Below are 18284 nucleotides of genomic sequence, written 5' to 3' on the forward strand. Positions count from 1 at the left end.
TGTCGCTCGTGCTCTAGGGTGGCGGTTTTCCCCTTGTAGCCCACGTGTCGCTCGTGCTCTAGGGTGGCGGTTTTCCCCTTGTCGTCCACGTGTCGCTCGTGCTCTAGGGTGGCGGCTTTCCCCTTGTCGCCCGTGTGTCGCTCGTCGTGCTCTAGGGTGGCGGTTTTCCCCTTGTCGCCCATGTGTCGCTCGTGCTCTAGGATGGTGGTTTTCCCCTTGTAGCCCACGTGTCGCTCGTGCTCCAGGGTGGCGGTTTTCCCCTTGTAGCCCGTGTGTCGCTCGTGCTCTAGGGTGGTTGTTGCTGTGATTGTTTGTATTCTTTCCATAAAACCCAAACACAAAATCCAAGGTGCAAATTTTAGATAATTCAAATTCAGGATTGTTGTTTTTAGAGCACAGTTAATGCGTTCATGACTCTCCCATAAGCAGTATGTTGCTGTTATTACTAATTCCACTTTTAATATGTAATCTGAGTCATACAACATCATTAAGTGTACATATATTAAATGTGAGGGTAGAGTACTGGCACAAGGGTGGGGTATACGTGGTGCATGTGGACCTATCTTGGAATATGCCTGACTGCTTAATTAGAGCATCTCCGGGCCTGTAAATTTCATGCAACCCATACAACCTTTCACATAGAAAGTGGGCTGAAATGAAGGGAAGAAGATGATTCAGATAACAGAAATGCCTTTAGAGTTATTATGCAGTAGAAGAGATTCAGAACTTCTTAGTGGAGGGAAGCACGGTGTATCCTGCAGAGTCAAGACTAGAAGATGCACTACTGGGAAGGATGTAGTAGGGGATCCTGCAGAATACAGACGCCATAGGGGTAAGTCACACCTGTCTACAGGTTCTAATACTTGGGCTCAGGTGAAGAATCCCAAGTCTTCCAAATAAATGCTCTGTGTACATTATTCAACCTAAATACCAAAACATGTGTGATAATTTACAACAAAATAGGAAATACCAAAGTGAAAAGAATTAAAATGGTATAGGTGGTATGAAAAGATCAGATTATAAATAAATGTATATGTGAAAACTTAATTAGCAATAAAGAGTGATACATTGTTTATGACAGAATCAGGAATGTATTACTTGTGTTCGAAAAGCCAGAATTCTGAGCTCGAATTTTCTGAAATTTGTACCTTGGATTTTGTGTTTTGGTTTTCTGGAAACACGGTGTTTCCTCATGATTGGATTCAAGCTGTGCATCTCTGGCAGGAATAGCAGAGAAGCAGTGTTGTTGTGTACTTCTCTGCAGCCTCTCAGGAGGCACGTGATGACAGTTTGGCCCATTACTGGTGATGTTGGGCATAGAATTCTAAAAAAATTCATTAAGGTATGAATGTAAGAAATATTTATTTACTATGAGCACCTATTTTTATTCAAATGAATGAACATCACTACTTTCATTGCAGCTTCTAAAATACAGTGTAGACCCTCTGTGTTCAAGGATATCTCCAGCTGTAGCAGCCACAATTCTTGGCTGAGATGAAATGAAAGAAATGGAGCTCACAATGAAATGGAATTTGTGATAAGGAGCCTGAGCTAAGCAAGGGGCTTTGCAAATCTGAAGCCTGGGAAGCTTGAGTGAAATTTTAATTAGTTTACAATTTCCCTGGATAGAAATCAAATCAAGATAAAATTTTTGAAATTACTAGGTGAAATATGTGCTCATGAGTACCTTCCAAAGGACACATAGTTGCCACAAGAAGGAGTAAGTTAAAAAATATAGGCACTGCAGAGGTACAGTTTTTAGAAGCCCCCCAGTTGGTGATAATCTAAAAAGAAAAGTTCTGGTTTAAATATTTACAAATAGCAATAGTAAGATCTATGAAATAAGAGCCATGCTTTAAGCACTCAAATGCAATGAGAATTGGTTGCCTACTCTCATTATTTGGTTTTTGCTTTATCCTACTTTACAACCTTAGGTTGAGGAGGCTGATCTGAATAAGGTTCCCCCAAATCCTGTAATTAGATGCTCTAAGAATACAGACTAAGAACACAGCATTATGTAGATCCTTTTCTATTATTCTCATTGTCTCTTTTCCACTTACACGAATATACTGTTCTTTGTGTTTGTCTGTTCATCATTTCCAGGGATAGGAAGTCCCTAGGGTGAAAGCACTTCATGAGATTAAATAATACCCTTTTGACTGGGTTCCCATCTGTGTTCCATCTGAACTTTGAAGTGAAGTATTTTCTTTCCTAATGAGATTCTTTTTCACCATTAAAAATTGAATGTTCCCTTGCTTCCATAGAGCTGATTAGGAGCATTATTGGAAAAGGGGGCTTTTTGATGATTCTCCTCTCCACCCTTGACTCTCCTTCTTGTCTCCCATTCAACAGATCATTTTTTAAATACTTACTAGGTGAAAGGAACCACATGGTATACTGTGTGGGATTTATTTTGAGAAAATAAAATATAGAATCACGCATGATAAGTGCTGAAAATCTACTTCCAATATTTTAACTTGTAGAAATTATTCAGCAGAAGCAAAATGAAGATTTTAACCATAGGGTTATCTATACTAAAACCTGGAGGCAGCGTTAATGTTCTCTAATAGGTGTTTGGTTTAATAATGTGTTCTCAAGCATGATAGAATGAGTCTGTAACCCTCCGTGAAAGAGCAGAATACTAAGTAGTGTGAACAGCCATATTGCACAAAGTGAAAAACCATATGGGAATGTGGGCAAGGACTAAGACTACTCTTTTAATGAGAGGTATCTGTTAACTTTGGAATGATGGAGATATAGGATGATTTCTTTTTCTTGCTTGCTTTCCTTTTTTAATCTTCTGTTTGGACACCTAGTCTAAATTCTTGGGAGAGGGATTTTTTGGTCAGATAGGTCATGCCCTACATTCAGGAACTATGGGTTGAAGTCAAAACCAGTTGCCATTGAGCCAACTCCAACTCATGGTGACCCCATGTGTGCCAGAGTGGACCTCTACTCCGTTGGGTTTATCATGGCTGAGTTTTTGGAAGTAGATCACCAGGCCATTCTTCCAAGGTGCCTCTAGGTGGACTCAAACCTAAAACCTTTTGGTTAGCAATCGAACGCGTTAACCATTTGCATCACCCAGGGACTCCAGGGTTGAAGTCAAATAGCCTGTTAATTATTGTATTCAGCACTTTGTTCAACAAGTATCTCCTGAGAGCTTACTCTGTGCCAGCCACACGGTAGTTCTAGGCCCTGAGATACAGCAGTAAGCAATATACACTTAGCTGCTGTTCACATGGAGCATTGCCTACTAGCGGTAGTCATTCCTCCATTTGTTGCTGAAATACTCAGAGTATTAAATTATTGCTCTGAATTGCTGATCATGGCTGATTGCTTGGTAAAATAAGGTGAAAAAAATCATAAAATATGTCACACTTTGCTCTAATCTCCAACCTCATTAGGGTTTACATAACCCTAAATGTTATTTAAGGAGTCTTTGTGGTGTGACTTGGAAACCTTGATGGCGTAGTGGTTAAGAGCTATGGCTGCTAACCAAAAGGTCAGCAGTTCGAATCCACCAGGCGTTCTTGGAAGCTCTATGGGACAGTTCTACTCTGTCCTATAGGGTTGCTATGAGTTGGAATCAACTTGATGGCAACGGGCTTTTTTGGTTTGGTGGTGCAGTGGAGCCCTGGTGGTGCAGCGGTTAAGAGCTTGGCTATTACTCAGAAGGTTGGCAGTTCGAATCCACCAGCTGCTCCTTGGAAACTTTATGGGGCCGTTCTACTCTGTCCTGTAGGCTCTCTGTGAGTCAGAATTGGCTTGATGACAATGGGTTTGGTTGGGTTTTGGCAGTGCAACAGTTAAGCGCTTGGCTGCTAACTGAACGGTTGGCAGTTTGAACCTACCCAGCAGCCCTGTGGGAAAAAAGACCTTGCGATCAGCTTCTGTAAAGATTACAGCCTAGAAAGCCCTTTGGGGTAGTTCTTTTTTGTCACATGGGCTCACTAGGAGTTGAAGGTCGACTTGATGACACAGCAACAACAACGGTTATTTGGCAGTTACTGTGCGTCAGTCTCTGCTGAGTGCTTGGCATTTATTGCCTCAGTGAATTATCACAGCAACCCTGTGAGGTAGGTAGTATTATGCCAATTTTACAGAATACAAAAGTAAGGTTAAGAGAGGCTAACCAAGTTTCAGTCTCTGGAATACCTACTCCGAATGCTCTGCTCTTGACCAGTCTCCTGCCCTAAATCATTCCTCCCCGCACAGGGATGGTGAGTGCTTTACGTCCTGTTGTTGTTGTTGCTGGGTGCCAGTGAGTCAGTTCCAACTCATAGCGAACCCATGTACAACAGAACGAAACACTGCCTGGTCCTGCACCATCCTCACAATCATTGCCATGTTTGAGCCCATTGTTGCAGCCACTGTGTGAGTCCATCTCATTGAGGGTCTTCCTGTTTTTCACTGACCCTCTGCTTTAGCAAACATGATGTCCTTCTCCAGGGAATGATCCCTCCTGATTACATGTCCAAAGTACGTGAGATGAAGTCTTGCCATCCTTGCTTCTGAGCAACATTCTGGCTGTATTCTTCCAAGACAGATTTGTTCGTTGTTTTGGCACCGCATGATGTATTCAGTATTCTTTGTCAACACCGTAATTCAAAGGCATCGGTCCTTCTTTTATCTTCCTTATTCACCGTCCGGCTTTCACATGCGTATGAGGCGATTGAAAATACCATGGCTTGGGTCAGGCGCACCTTAGTCCTCAAAGTGACATCTTTGCTTTTGAACACTTTAAAGAGGTCTTTTGCAGCAGATTTTGCCCAGTGCAGTACGTCATTTGGTTTCTTGACAGCTGCTTCCATGGGTGTTGATTGTGGATCCAAGTAAAATGAAATCCTTACTTTCTGGAGGGCTAGAAAAATTCCTGTTCTGTGTCCTTCCTGCCCAAGAAAGGCCAGTTTGTCCATTGGAGGTAACTGCTTCCCATCTTTCACTGGAGTGAAGAAGGAGCTTCTGTGCAGACAGCTCAATGGTTCCCCCTCATTCTTTCCAGCGTGTGCCATACTTTCTGCACAGTAAAGTCCTTCACAGCTTTGTTAGCAGATTAGGGGACATGTTGAATGGGTCCCCTTGAAGTAGAGATGGCAGCATCAACCTGTATGTGTCATTTTAGACTAATGCATGTGCTTTAGGGAATAAATGATTTGTATTTGAAAGAAATCACTTAGCTGGAAGGGTGGGAGCCACTCCATCAGTGCCATGAAGAGAGATTTCATATTTTAGGGACACCAGAGGCAAATGATGGACCAGAAGGAAAGAAAATGTGGATAATTTAGAGACTTATGCCACTCTGTTTGGGAGCAGGGCTACCAGTAATAATTTCCTTCTGATAAATACTAAAGATTTTGAAAGTGTAAGAAACAGTTCTGCTCAGAATACTCTTTTTCTAAGCCCTTTTGAAAGAAAGTGATTCAGGGATTCATTCCATGATGTTAAAAAAATAATAAAACAGAAAGGCCTTTGGTGTGTTTGCTCATTAGCAAATTAATACCAGTAGATTTCTATCAAAGGTTGAGCAAGGCAATCAGGATGCACCTGGGGGTGGAGGGTGGGGCGTTTCTCTGTGGATTAGATGAGATCAGAAGGGTTCACTGTAGTGGGCTCTGGGATTTGAAGATTTAAAAATTGTGGCCGTGGTTAACTGTTCACTTTTATTTCTCTCTTTTTGCCTACCTTCTTCCACTCAGCCTCTTTGTAAAAATTTATTATATCTTGTTTTGGGTCATGACTTAATTTCCCTTTCCATGTTGATAGCATGAATTAAGAAGCTTTATTGCTGTCTCTCTTAGCTTGTCAGTTTTCACTTTCTCGCCTGCATTCTTTGTGATAGTCTTAGATGCACCCCCACACATACACACACACCCAAGAGGTTAATGGAGTATTTAACAGTGATATGCAAGCTTAAATGTACCGAGTTCTGTTCCTAAATCTATCTTGAAGTGGAATTTGTATGTAAATCGGAACAGTTGGGTACAATTGGTATCTAACATCAGTTGGTCAAATGTTTATCTTAGTATATAGTATATAGTGTACCTTTCTATGTATAAAAACATTAAAGAAACACTCCCAGATACACTAAAATATCTTTAACATAATACAGTAGTAATAATAACAAGGTTTTGATGAGTCTCGCAAAGCAGCACCAATTTGTTAATTACAAACCATTGTATTTACCTTGAATTTTTTATGTAACAGGCTTTACGGGGCTTGGTTCATAACTATGGATTGTAAGTAAGTGTAAGTCAGACGTTCATAACCCGGAGACAGCCAGTAATGCATTTATTTATAAATTAAAGGAAACTCTTTATTAGGTTAAACACCTAACCTTAAGGAATATTTATACACCAGACTTTAAATGTGGTTTAATTAGAAAGAAATATATGAAGTATAATTTCTGATGTGTGTAGGTAATTTTTATATTTTCTAATTTAATTTTATTTGAGTAGGAAATACATTCACAACTTTTAAAAATCAAATGGTTATAAAAAATTATCACTGAAAAGTCTCATTCCCACTTCTCTTCCAGCCCCCCTGCCCCCACCATTTACAAGTAGTAACTTTTATTAGTTTTTTGTGACTCTTCTCAGGTTGTCTTTATGCTAAAATAAACAAATGAGATTATTCATTTCTTACACGAACGTTAGTGTGGTAAATACTACTAAATACATACAGTTTTGTACCTTGCTTTGTTCACTTAACAATATATCTTGGAGATAGATCGTTTCACGTCGGTGCATCAAATCCTTCCACAGTTGGGAGTCAGGAGAGCTACACAGTAATCCGATGTGTAGCTGTACAACAGTTAACTATTCCCTAATTGATGGATATTTTGTGGTGTTTCCAGTCTTTTGTCATAAAAACAATGCTGCAATGATCTATGTACGTTGTACGGAATCATCTCATCCATATTCATTTATAGCTGTAGGAAGAATTTCCCAGAAGTAGGATTTCTGAGCCAAAAGGAAATGCATTTGTAATTCTGAGTGATGGTGGCAATTAGCTCCTCATAAGAATTGTGCCGTTTTTCACTCCCAGTATACAAGAGTGCATCTTTTCCCACACCTATGCTGAAAGAATGTTTTTTCAAACTTTTAGAATCTGGCCAACTACATGAGTGTAAAAAAGATTATCTTAAACCAAAAAAAAACCCATTGCCATCAAGTGGATTCTGATTCATAGTGCCCCTATAGGACGGAATAGAACCACCCCATAGGGTTTCCAAGGCTGTAAATCTTGATGGACGCAGACTGCCACATCTTTCTCCCATGGAGTTGTTGGTGGGTTTGAACCACTGACCTTTCGGTTAGCAGCTGAGCACTTTAACCACTGTGCCACTAGGGCTCCCAAGACAATCTTAGTATAGTTTATTTTGTATTTTTCTTCTATTTATGAGGTTAAGAATTTTTTCTTATGTTCATAACCATTTATATTTGCTGTAAATTGTCTTTTCACGTTCTTTGTTTTCTTCTTGATTTCTAGTCCTCATTTGTAATATATGTTCCAAACATGCCTTCTTAGTTAGTCATTTGCCTTTTGACTTTATTTTTCATTTCAGTTTTTGGTGTGTAGGTAACTTTCCTTCCCTCCTCCCCTTTTATAAGAAAAAATCTAAAGTAAAGACATTCCTTGTTCTACATAGTAGTATGGGGCTGTAAAAATGAGCATGCAACGTTAAACTGTGCAAAGTGATCTCAGTAATTAGTGGGAAAAATCATGATTGTTCCATGACCTTTACAATTTTTTTGTCAAAACCTTAAAAACTCTCTTATTGTCAGTTGTAAGGATACAGGGAAATGAAAAAATAGGAAAGCTAGTATGTAGTTAGCATGCTGTAACTTTAGAAACATCGAGGATGAAAGTGCTTTATTTCTTTGTTAAAATCTTATCGAGAGTAGTTTAAACAGTGCTTGCCTTCTTCTTCTTGTATTAACTTAAATATACAGTAAGCATCTTTTCTATGCCTTGGTGAACTGTCATACTCCTTTCTAAGTTTGGATCAGCTGCCAACATTTTATCCTTTGCTTTCTCAATGTTGTGAAATATCTCCAAGAGTTCCGTTATTGTGAAGGTTTTCTTACTGACCTCACTTCCTCTGGTAAGTCTTCCTCCCTTTTGTCACAACCACTTTCCTCACTGATGTCGAGAAGTTTGCCTTCACTCTGGCAGCACATATCTCAAACAGCGGCAGTGTCCACATTCCCACAGTCAGCTGTCTCCTCTGTGGCTCTGTTGATGTTCAATTTGAGTTTCATTTCCATTGTTACCGCTTTTTGTTTCTTTCCTGTACTTTATCTTTGTTAGCCAATTCTCTCTTTTGATTATCCACTTTTATAAAAGTCACATGGGTTTATCACTGGGAGATGAGGAGGCAACACGGCTACACGCTTTGCTGCCTGTATTTGAGCCGACTAGTAGATGATGAACAATCACCCACAGATTCTGAAAGAAGTGACATAATTGGCCAGTTATCTTGATGAACATCGGTTATTTATGTAGTGATTTAAAGACTGGAGAGCTAACAGCAAAGTTTGTACTTTGTGCAATTACTTACAGTTAATATACCGTGATAACTGAAATTTGAACCGTGTTGTTGCAGGAGTAGTGTTATTTAACTCAACTGTGGCAACTGAAATTTGTACATATGAGAGCCATGCAAAGTGAGGGCTGCCTGAATAGGAGAGTACAAAGAATAATAAAACAAATGTCTACCTACTTATCTCCCAAATTTGACTGTTATTAGCATTCTGTTATATATGCCTTAAGTGTTTTTTTTAATAAAGGGAATACCTCATTACAAATAAGGTTGAGCTCCTCCTTTGTCCCCCAAACTCCCACCTCTATTCCTTTTCTTAACCTCCCAACTCCTCACATATCATCATAAATTTAAAGGGTATCCATTCATTCCCCCCCCCCCTTTTTAAACATTTCTATCTACATATAGAATGGCTTCAGTGAGAAATATGTAGTATTTTGGGGTATGCTTTTTAATTGACATTGTAATTTGTGTTTTCTCTTTATCATGCTTTTTCTTTGCTTCTTTTATTTTTGTTTCCGGCTATCTCACGGATTAATAAACCTATTTCATCTCTCTTCCCCACCCCCCACCACCGGTTTAGAAGTCATGTTTTCTGTTTCATCCTACTTCTATTCAATTAGTGAAATAACCTGTACTTTAAAAAAAAGAAAAAAGAAAAAAACCTCCTATGTAGATGAATAACAGAGCGATGACCTGGAAATGTCCCTATGAAAATAGGCAAAGCCTAGAGATGCCCATGCCCATGTATATTGCATCATATTTATATAACTATTGTCTGATACGTTTAGTAACCTTTTTACTCTCTTTTCTTCCAGATTTATCCAGGAGATTGAGCATGCCCTGGGACTTGGCCCAGCCAAACAGTGTCCTCTTCGAGAGTTTCTCACCGTGTACATCAAAAACATCTTCCTCAACCAAGTCTTGGCTGAGATCAACAAGGAGATTGAAGGAGTCACTAAAACATCTGACCCCTTGAAGATCCTCGCTAATGCAGACACCATGAAGGTGCTGGGGGTGCAGCGGCCCCTCCTTCAGGTAATAATATGTTTCAAAGTTGCATTTTTTACCAGCAATTTTCATCAATTTGGCAAGAGTCATAAATTAAAAAAAAAAAAAAAGAATTCCCATCTGTTTCCAGATTCATCAGGGACAAAACAAGAGGAAATAAATTAAACAGGCACCAGGGAAATTTAGGAATAATGAAAGTTCCTTAAGATCTTTAAGAAGAAAATGGTTAGCTTTGGATGTTGGAGAGGGTGGGCCTCATTAACACGCAGGAAACTCCTCATTATTTGCCTATAATTTGTCCTTGAATGGGATTATTTTTCTGTTGGTGAATGTGTCTTGGAGTATGAAGGACTAACAGGAAGAAGTCACTCTGTCTAACCTGAGGTACCAACAGGAAACCCCCTGAACCATTTGAGGGCAGATTTACTGTAAATAAATTGGCTGCCTCACAGTGAATTTCAGTGAACCAGCCAACTGGCTTGTTTTAAAAGCCAGATCACTTAATTCAAATGATGATCTTATTAATATTGAAAAATTGACTCTAACTATATAAAGAAATGGTTTCTGAGCAACTGAAATAGATGTGTTAGCATACATCTCTGTAGATACTTGGATTAATAGGCTTGAGGTACTTATTTTATATACATTTTTGCCTGGTGACTTGGAGGCGAATATAAAACGAAAAGAAAATTAGTATGAGTTTAAATTATGGGTGTACATTAACTATTGTTATGTTGTAACTGAATATAGTGATTGAGAGTGATGAACACGATGTCCCATGTTTTACACGAGTTGCACAGTATGACGATGTCTCAAGATGTGGAATGCTTGAGCGCTTCCAAGAGAAGTTATATAAATGGCAGGGAGTTACTCTTGCTTCAGTTGCCTGCCCTTACCTGCTTTTATATATGCTTGCCTTGTTTTTTTGTATGTTTTGTTTTTTTCTTCTTTGCACGTTAGAATTAACTGCTAGACCTTTCATAGGGGAGTCTGTAAGCTCCGAGTATTCTGTTTTTATGAGCAAACTCTTCTGTGACATTGAGAAAGTAAAATAGAGGTCTAGGCTTCTCCTAGAACTCGTATATGGTATCACATCTAGGAAGGTGTTCGTTTGGATTGTCTGGGTCTGTGTTAGACATGCCGTAGAACTTGAATATGGCATCCCATCTAGGAAGGTGTCTTAGTCATCTAGTGCTCCTATAACAGAAATACCACAAGTGGATGCCTTTAACAAGAGAAATTTATTTCTTCATGGTGAAGTAGGCTAAAAGGCCAAATTTATGGCCTCAGCTCCAGGGAAAGGCTTTTTCCCTCAGTCAGGCTTCTCATCAATATTCCCCTGGACTAGGAGCTTCTCTGCAGGGACCCTGGGTCAAAAGGACACGCTCTGCTCCTGGCACTGCTTTCTTGGTGGTATGAAGTCCCACTGTCTCTCTGCTGTCTTTTCTCTTTTATATCTCAAGAGATTGCCTCAGGACACAATCCAATCTTGTAGATTGAGTCCTGCCTTACTAATACAACTGCCACCCATCCTCCCTCATTAACATCATGGAGGCAGGATTTACAACATACAGAAAAATCACACAATACCAGGAATCATGGCCCAGCCAAATTGATACATACATTTTTTGGGGGACATAATTCAATCCATGACAGAAGGTGTTCATTTGGATCGTCTGGGTCCGTGTTAGACATGTCATAGAACTTAAATATGGCATCACCTCTAGGAGGGTGTTCATTTGGATTGTCTGGGTCTGTGTTAGTTGTGCCATAGAAGTTGAATGTGGCATCACATCTAGGAAGGTATTTGTTTGAATTGTCTGGGTCTGTGTTAGACCTGCCCATGGTGAGGGATCTGTACTGAGTATGGGATGCAGAGTAGGAGGAACAGCAAAAGTGTGTGCTCCCTGTTCCCTCTGCCATATTACTCTTCCCCGGACTCTTTTTGTGGCTGGAACCTTCTCTTCTCCAACTCTCAGTTCAAATGTCACCTCCAGAGAGAGGCTTCCCCTGACTATCCTACCTAAGTAGATCTGTTTCCTGGTTATTCCCTACTACTCCCCGCCCCCCATTCATTCTCTACATTGATCTGCCTTGTTCACTTCTCTAAGAGCCTGAACCCTATGGGCTGTACCACCCAAGCTCATGCTAGGTGGCTTCAGGTTCTGCCAGTCAGAAGCTCTGGCAGGAAATTAGAGGGTGAGAGGAGAGAGTAGTTGAGTTATTTCTTCCCCCTTCCCCTCCACTTCAGATCATGGTTCTGGCCATGAGTGCATCCCTCCGTAGCAGAAGTCCTGCCAGGTGACACCTCCTCCACACCTCCAGTTTGCACTGGGTTCTGACAACACCATTTCTTCTCCTTGCCCCTTGATACAGCCTTCTGCTATTGCTGTTCTCCAGGTGCCTCAGCATCCCTTTTGCCTCCCTCAACCCTGCTCACAGTTCTCTCTAAGTCCTCCTTTCTTTCACTGCTCTTCATTTGAATCATCAGAGCAAAATTCTCTTTTTCGCCAGGATCCTGAATAGATCCTCCCAGTTAATTGCTATTTTAACAACTTTTTTCCCCCTTCATAGCACTTATCACAACTATCATTATTAGTTAATTTTCTAACTTGTTTATTTTCCATCTTTTCCCACTAGAAGGTCAGTTCCAAAAGCATAGTATAGTACCTGCTGGCTAGAAGATGCTCAGTAAATATTCACTGACTGAATGGATGCGTGCCTGGATGGATGGAGGGAGGGATAGATGGAGGGACATTGAAAGTGAGCTTTTTTTTTGGCACTGCTAGGTTTTTTTTTCTTTTTTAAGTAAAGAATTTTTTATTTGCCTAGGAATATAATGATTATTAATATCAGACGATGAATATTTTAAGTAATAATCAATGAGAGTGAGCTTTGAGTGCGGTAAATGACTACAGGGTTAGAGTAGAAGAGGAGGAGTAGAGAGTGGCCCAAAGTGGTACTTGTCTTTGTCTGACTGCAGCGTTAGCCTGGTCTCCGTTAGGAAGCCTCTCAGTATTCATTTCCTTACAGTGCCATGCCATATGCCGTGCAGAGCAACTTGACCGTGCTTAGTGTACTGAATTTAAAAGAAAAAAATGGAGACAGTGTGCTGCAGAGTAAATCTGCGAACCGTAGATTCTGTCTTACTAAACATGATCATTTTCACCTTGAGTAGCAAAGACACATTAAAACTCGTAACTAGTTGACTACAATATGGGCCAAGTCAGGGCCACACAACGAGAGCTAAGTGACATCTCGGGGCAGTTTACCCATGTGCCTGTCTAATCACTCCAACCTTGTCACCAGCCTTCTTGTACATCAACCAGCCTCTTGTCCTTTAAGTCAAATACTCCATTCTGAGGACTAGTAAGAACTCCAGGTTTACCTCTTCTCTCTTTGACCTTGTCAAGATTTGATAATTATGTGTGAGTGTGGCCTCTTGAAACTAAGGCCATTTAAGCTGTTAGCCTCCAAATTTGTTTTCAGAGCCAGAACACCTGCTTTGTTATTTGGTTATTTTGTTGCCCTCTCTTTCTTTAGAAAAATTTTATTTTATGAGGATGCAAATTGGTTAGACCCTATCAATATACTTGTTTAATATTCTTGGAGTTACAATACTAAAAATGCAAATGAGAAGATGGCTATTTTCCTTTCCCATCTCGAGAATTCTCTTACTTAATAATGATGGTAAATCGTTTCCTAACATAATTTCTTATGTTCAGCTCTCAGTGTCTCTTAAATACGTTTCTTTGACTCCTTAATATTTTTATTCCCCACTAATTGTAGGTGGCTAATCTGAACAAAGGAGCCCTGGTGGTACAGTGGTGAAGCAGTCAGCTGCTAACCAAAAGGTCGCCATTTCAGATCCACCAGGAGCTCCTTGGAAACCCTATGGGCAGTTCTGCTTTGTCCTATAGGGTCACTATGAGTCGGAATCAACTCAGTGGCAATGGATTTGTTTTTTTTGGTTTTAATCTGAACAAAAAGTTAGAAATAAATCTCAAAACGTTTAGCGCAGAACCCAAAACAAATGTTAAGGAAACTTGAAGAAATACATGTGTGTGTGGGACGATGCAGGTGGGTTAAGTATTCAGTTACACAAATATAATGATGTCCTTTAAAGTTACTCCCTCTGCTGGACTGTTTTGTGGTCACAGAGGAGAAGAGCGTTGTCCTGTGCCTTCCCTTGAGGTGGCCCTCAGTGTCATGTGGCATCAGCCCAGCTCAGTCTCCGCGTGGGGGAGGACAGCTGTCTCGGCAGTGCTGTCACTTGGGCTCGCCGAGGGGCAGACACAGTGCCCGGGAGCCCTCTGAAGAGAACCCCGGGACACTTCGTCCTCGCCTCTCTGACGTGACGTCTGGCAGTACAGAGACTGGGGCTACAGGGGGGCATGTCCGTGGACAACGATGTGCTTCCACGGCGGAGATTTCACTTTCCAGCCACAGACCCATAAGGAAGAAAGGAAGGTCGATAGGGGGTAAGAGACTACAGTCACCGTCTTATAGGGGAAGAAGCTGTGCAAGTGTTGACCCAAAATGATACGCCAGAGTAGTGCTAGTAGTAATAGTGACGTGGCCGTGATAATAGTTGATGGTAGTAATGTAGTAATGATAGCAGCTAACACTTGAAGAGCATTCACTTTGGGCCAGACGCTGTTCTCCGTGCTTTGCACATATTGACTTGTAAGTGCTTTCCCTATCTTGACAAGAGCTCTGTGAGGGTGGTGTTCTTATTATAATATTCTTATTATGGTGAGGAAACTGAGAAACGAAGGAATTAAATAACTTGCCCACAGCTACACAGCTAGTAAGCAACAGAACTGGTATTCAAAGGCTGGCAATCTAACCCTGGAGCCCACGCTCTATGCCACTTCTCTCAAACTGTAGTCTGAGGGTGATGCTAGTCTGCAGCCTGTTTACCAGTTGGCTTTGAGACACACAGGAGCCCTGGTAGTGCGGCTGTTAAGTGCTCAGCTGTTTAACTGAAAGGTGTGCGGTTTGAACCCACCCAGCAACACCACGATAGAAAGACTTGGCGATCTGCTCCCTTAAAGATTACAGCCAAGAAAACCGTATGGGGCAGTTCTACTCCGTCACAGGGGATCGCTATGAATCGAAATCAACTTAATGGCACCTAACAGCAACAATGTGAGACATATAGAATTTGAGAGTAAGCATTTAGATACTTTTTTTTTTAAGCAATTTGACCTTGTCTGTTGAATCTATCAGTTGCCATACAGTTGATTCTGATTCATAGCAATGCCATGTGTGCCAGAGTAGAACTGTGCTCCATAGATTTTTCAATGGCAGATGTTTTGGAAAAAGATCACCAGACCTTTATTCTGAGGCACCTCTGGGTGGACTCGAACCACCAACCTTTCTGTTACTAACTAAGCACTTAACGATTTGCACCACCCAGGGACTCCATGTTAAATCTAATACTACAAAATTGAGACTTCTGTTTTATATGTCTTTGTGAGTTTATTTTTTCTTTTTCTAGTAATTTATTTTTTATCATACAGGTAGTCCCCAACTTACAACATGTTTGAGTTACGGTTAACCACACTGACGACCATCTATTTTTTGTTTTTTTTACATCTTATCATTAGTAATATGTACTACCTACAGTGTTGCAGCATGTAATTTGCCGATCTTATCATTCTCATGCCAACCCGAAAAGACTAATAAAGATCAAATTTATAAAGATACTGGTAATAAAAGGCAATAATAATGAAAACTAAAATTTAAAAAAAGATATTCAACTTACATCAGAACCGACTCATGATGGAATTATAGGAATGGAACCCCATCTAAGTCGGAGACTACCTATATTTTGTATCAATCTGCAGCAGACTGGGGAAAATAAACTGGGCTGTCACCATAGTTTGGGAAGCAGGCCCCTAACCCCTAAGTCCGCTATTCTGCCTCACAGAGAAGTGAAAGCCTAGAGCCAGGTCTCTTGCTTTAGCACCTGAGACACTTTCCAGCACATGGAGCAGCTTGGTTCCTATTTGGTTCCTTGGTTACTACTAGTACCACTTTGTTGCATTTGGTTCTCTCCTAAATCCCTGGTTCCTCCTATCATAGAGGAGACACACAATATCTAGAAATGGGTAAGCGTGAGTGAATGAAAATGAATTAATGATGGCTTCCTTAGTACAAGGACACATGCGTGCACGCCCACCTCCCCACACATGGTCTTGTGTTTAAGATTCTTGACAGAGCTTCAGTTGAAACGTGCAGTTCTTTTGCCTAATGCTATCAACATGAGGCAGGATTGAACATACTTCGTGGTCTTACTGTCTGAGATTCTTCTTTGGAAATCATTTTTTCTGCAAAATGGTTTGCACCCACTGTAAGACAAAGCATGCTCATTCAAATTCTTAGTCATCTAGTGCTGCTGTAACAGAAATACCACAAGTGGATGTCTTTAACAAACAGAAATTTATTTTCTCACGGTTTAGGAGACTAGAAGTCCAGATTCAGGGTGCCAGCTCTTGAGGGAGGCTTTCTCTCTGTCAGCTCCAGGGGAAGGTCCTTGTCTCTCTTGAGCTCGGCATCTGTCTTCCCCCATCTCTATTTGCTTGCTTGCTTGTTTAATCTCTTTTATATCTTAAAAGAGATTGACTTAAGACACACTCTACACTAATACTGTCTCATTAACATGACAAAGAAAACCCATCCCCAAATGGAATTATAACCACAGGTGTTAGGATTAGGATTTACAACACATTTTGGGTGGACACAATTCAATCCATAACACAAATTCAGAAAGTCTCTTAAGAGAAGTTGGTCATTTCTCCTGAGTCACATTTCCTAGCATTCTGGACATGGCACTATGGAAACAAATGGATTGACACGGATACCTTCTTGTGTTTTATATGTCTCCAGGAGACTACAGATTGTTCATTCCTTAGACATGAGGAGGAGTTCACTTCACTTCCCTAGTTTATCATTGCTACGGGGATATCATTTAACTCATTTGTTCTTTAGTGTCTCCATCTAAAAATGTCAAGGGGGAGGGGCTGCATTAAGGTCTAAGGTTTTTCTCCCTCGTCTGTCAAATTGCTGAATGGACACCTGTCTGTATGAACAAAGGCACAGTAGTTGTTTTCTCTCTACCTTGCAGTGGAATACTCTGTACCCTTACTACTTAGTGAGTGGTCTGTGGACAAGAGTATCAGACCTCTGGTCAGGGTATTAGAAGGATACCACCAGGTAACATCTGTGCACATTAGAGTTTGAGTAGCATTGCCTTACACAAGTGCTATGCCAAGTGCAGTCCATGGTTTGGGAGCTTGTGAGAAATGCAGATTCTAGAACCCCATCCCACTCCAGGGCGGGAGCCCAGGAATCTGTGTTCTAGCCAGCTCTCCAGCTGATGTTGATGCACACTTTGCCTTACACACACCGCCATGCCCAGCCGAAGGCCAGGAAGTGGGATCTCATGCATTGTGGTGAACACCAGTAGTCAGTGCAAAAAAAAAAAATCATTGAGCTTTGTTGCATATAGGCCCAGAAGCTGTGAAAACAATATTTGCAGCAGCAGGAGAAGCTGCTCCTGTCTAGCACGGGGCTGGATCTGCAAGGTTCTTTCCAACTGCAGGAGGAGCCTGCTTTTCCAGCTCGTGTAGGGCAAGCTGAGACACAGGCAGCTTTTCTAGTGCTCAGGCTCAAATCCCGTATCATCGGAGGGAAAAACATAAGCTGTGCGAGTAAAAACGTTAGGCAGTCTTTTGAAACATTTAAAGCATATTTTCATTTCCTCCCTGCCCCCGTCTGTCAGAGCATCGTCTGAGAAGTGAACTGGTTAGACTCTGCCTGCAGTCCCACACTCTCCTCTTTTACTCAGCCAGCTGCACCACCACACGTTTACCTGTGGGCTTGGAGCAGGGGTTCTCAACCCAGCTTCCCCTTAGAATCACACGGGAACTTTCTGGAAGCAAGTTATATAGAATGCAGTATATTTAGTTTGCTGTATTTTCCATTGCAGTCAAGTCAATTCCGACTCACAGCGACCCTATAGGACAGAGCAGAACTGCCCATAGGGTTTCCAGGGAGCAGTTGGTGGATTCAAAACTGCTGACCTTTTTGGTTAGCAGCCGAGCTCTTAACCACTGCACCACCAGGGCCCCTCTAGGTGTCAACAAGGCTCAAAATGAGTGTTTCTTGGTAGGCTCAATGATTACTGGTATTCTAGTTAAGCCTTATTGAAAATTGGTGGACACAGCTGCTTACAGTGTAATGACTTGCTAGAGATAATTACACTGATGTCCACGCCTAAATACCTCCTGAGCTAAGCCAGGGTACTGCCAGTAACTTCTCTCTGGTTTCCCAAAGAAGTTGGCCAGCAGCAATAGCATATTGTTTTCATCATGTCCAATTATGTTAATATGAAAGCTGTTGCATTTGAGCAGTGTTTGCATCACGGCCAGTTGTTGCTGTTCCACCCTCTGTACAGAATGGATTTAGCTTGTATTAGCGTAAATAGGTTAGTCCGATCTAAGGTCTGCTGGAAGTCATCATGAAACCCAGTAAGTTGAAAAGAGAGCCGATCAATTGATTTTCCCCTGGAAGCTCTGAGAGGTGGTGCCAGTGGTCTCACTGTGCTAAAATCAGTCTCCACACCAAGATGCTGTGGAGTTTCTTCTGATTCTTCTCTGTTTGTCTAGACCCAAAGAAACACTAACTTACCACCACTAGTAGGTTTTTTTTTTTTTTTTTT

At 41.1% G+C, this 18284-nt stretch overlaps 1 protein-coding gene across 3 annotated transcripts in view; it reads left to right on the plus strand.

Moving 5' to 3' along the window:
- Positions 1-18284, plus strand: part of EXOC4 (exocyst complex component 4) — an 830578-nt gene that overhangs the window by 574333 nt on the left and 237961 nt on the right. For all 3 annotated transcript variants that reach the window (XM_004382687.2, XM_023737127.1, XM_023737128.1), the window contains exon 11: positions 9364-9583. In XM_004382687.2, the coding sequence (XP_004382744.1) occupies positions 9364-9583 (220 nt within the window). The remainder of the gene's footprint in view (positions 1-9363; positions 9584-18284) is intronic.

Source organism: Trichechus manatus, unplaced genomic scaffold (genome assembly GCF_000243295.1).
Source record: "Trichechus manatus latirostris isolate Lorelei unplaced genomic scaffold, TriManLat1.0 scaffold00097, whole genome shotgun sequence".
Classification (NCBI taxonomy): Eukaryota; Metazoa; Chordata; class Mammalia; order Sirenia; family Trichechidae; genus Trichechus; species Trichechus manatus.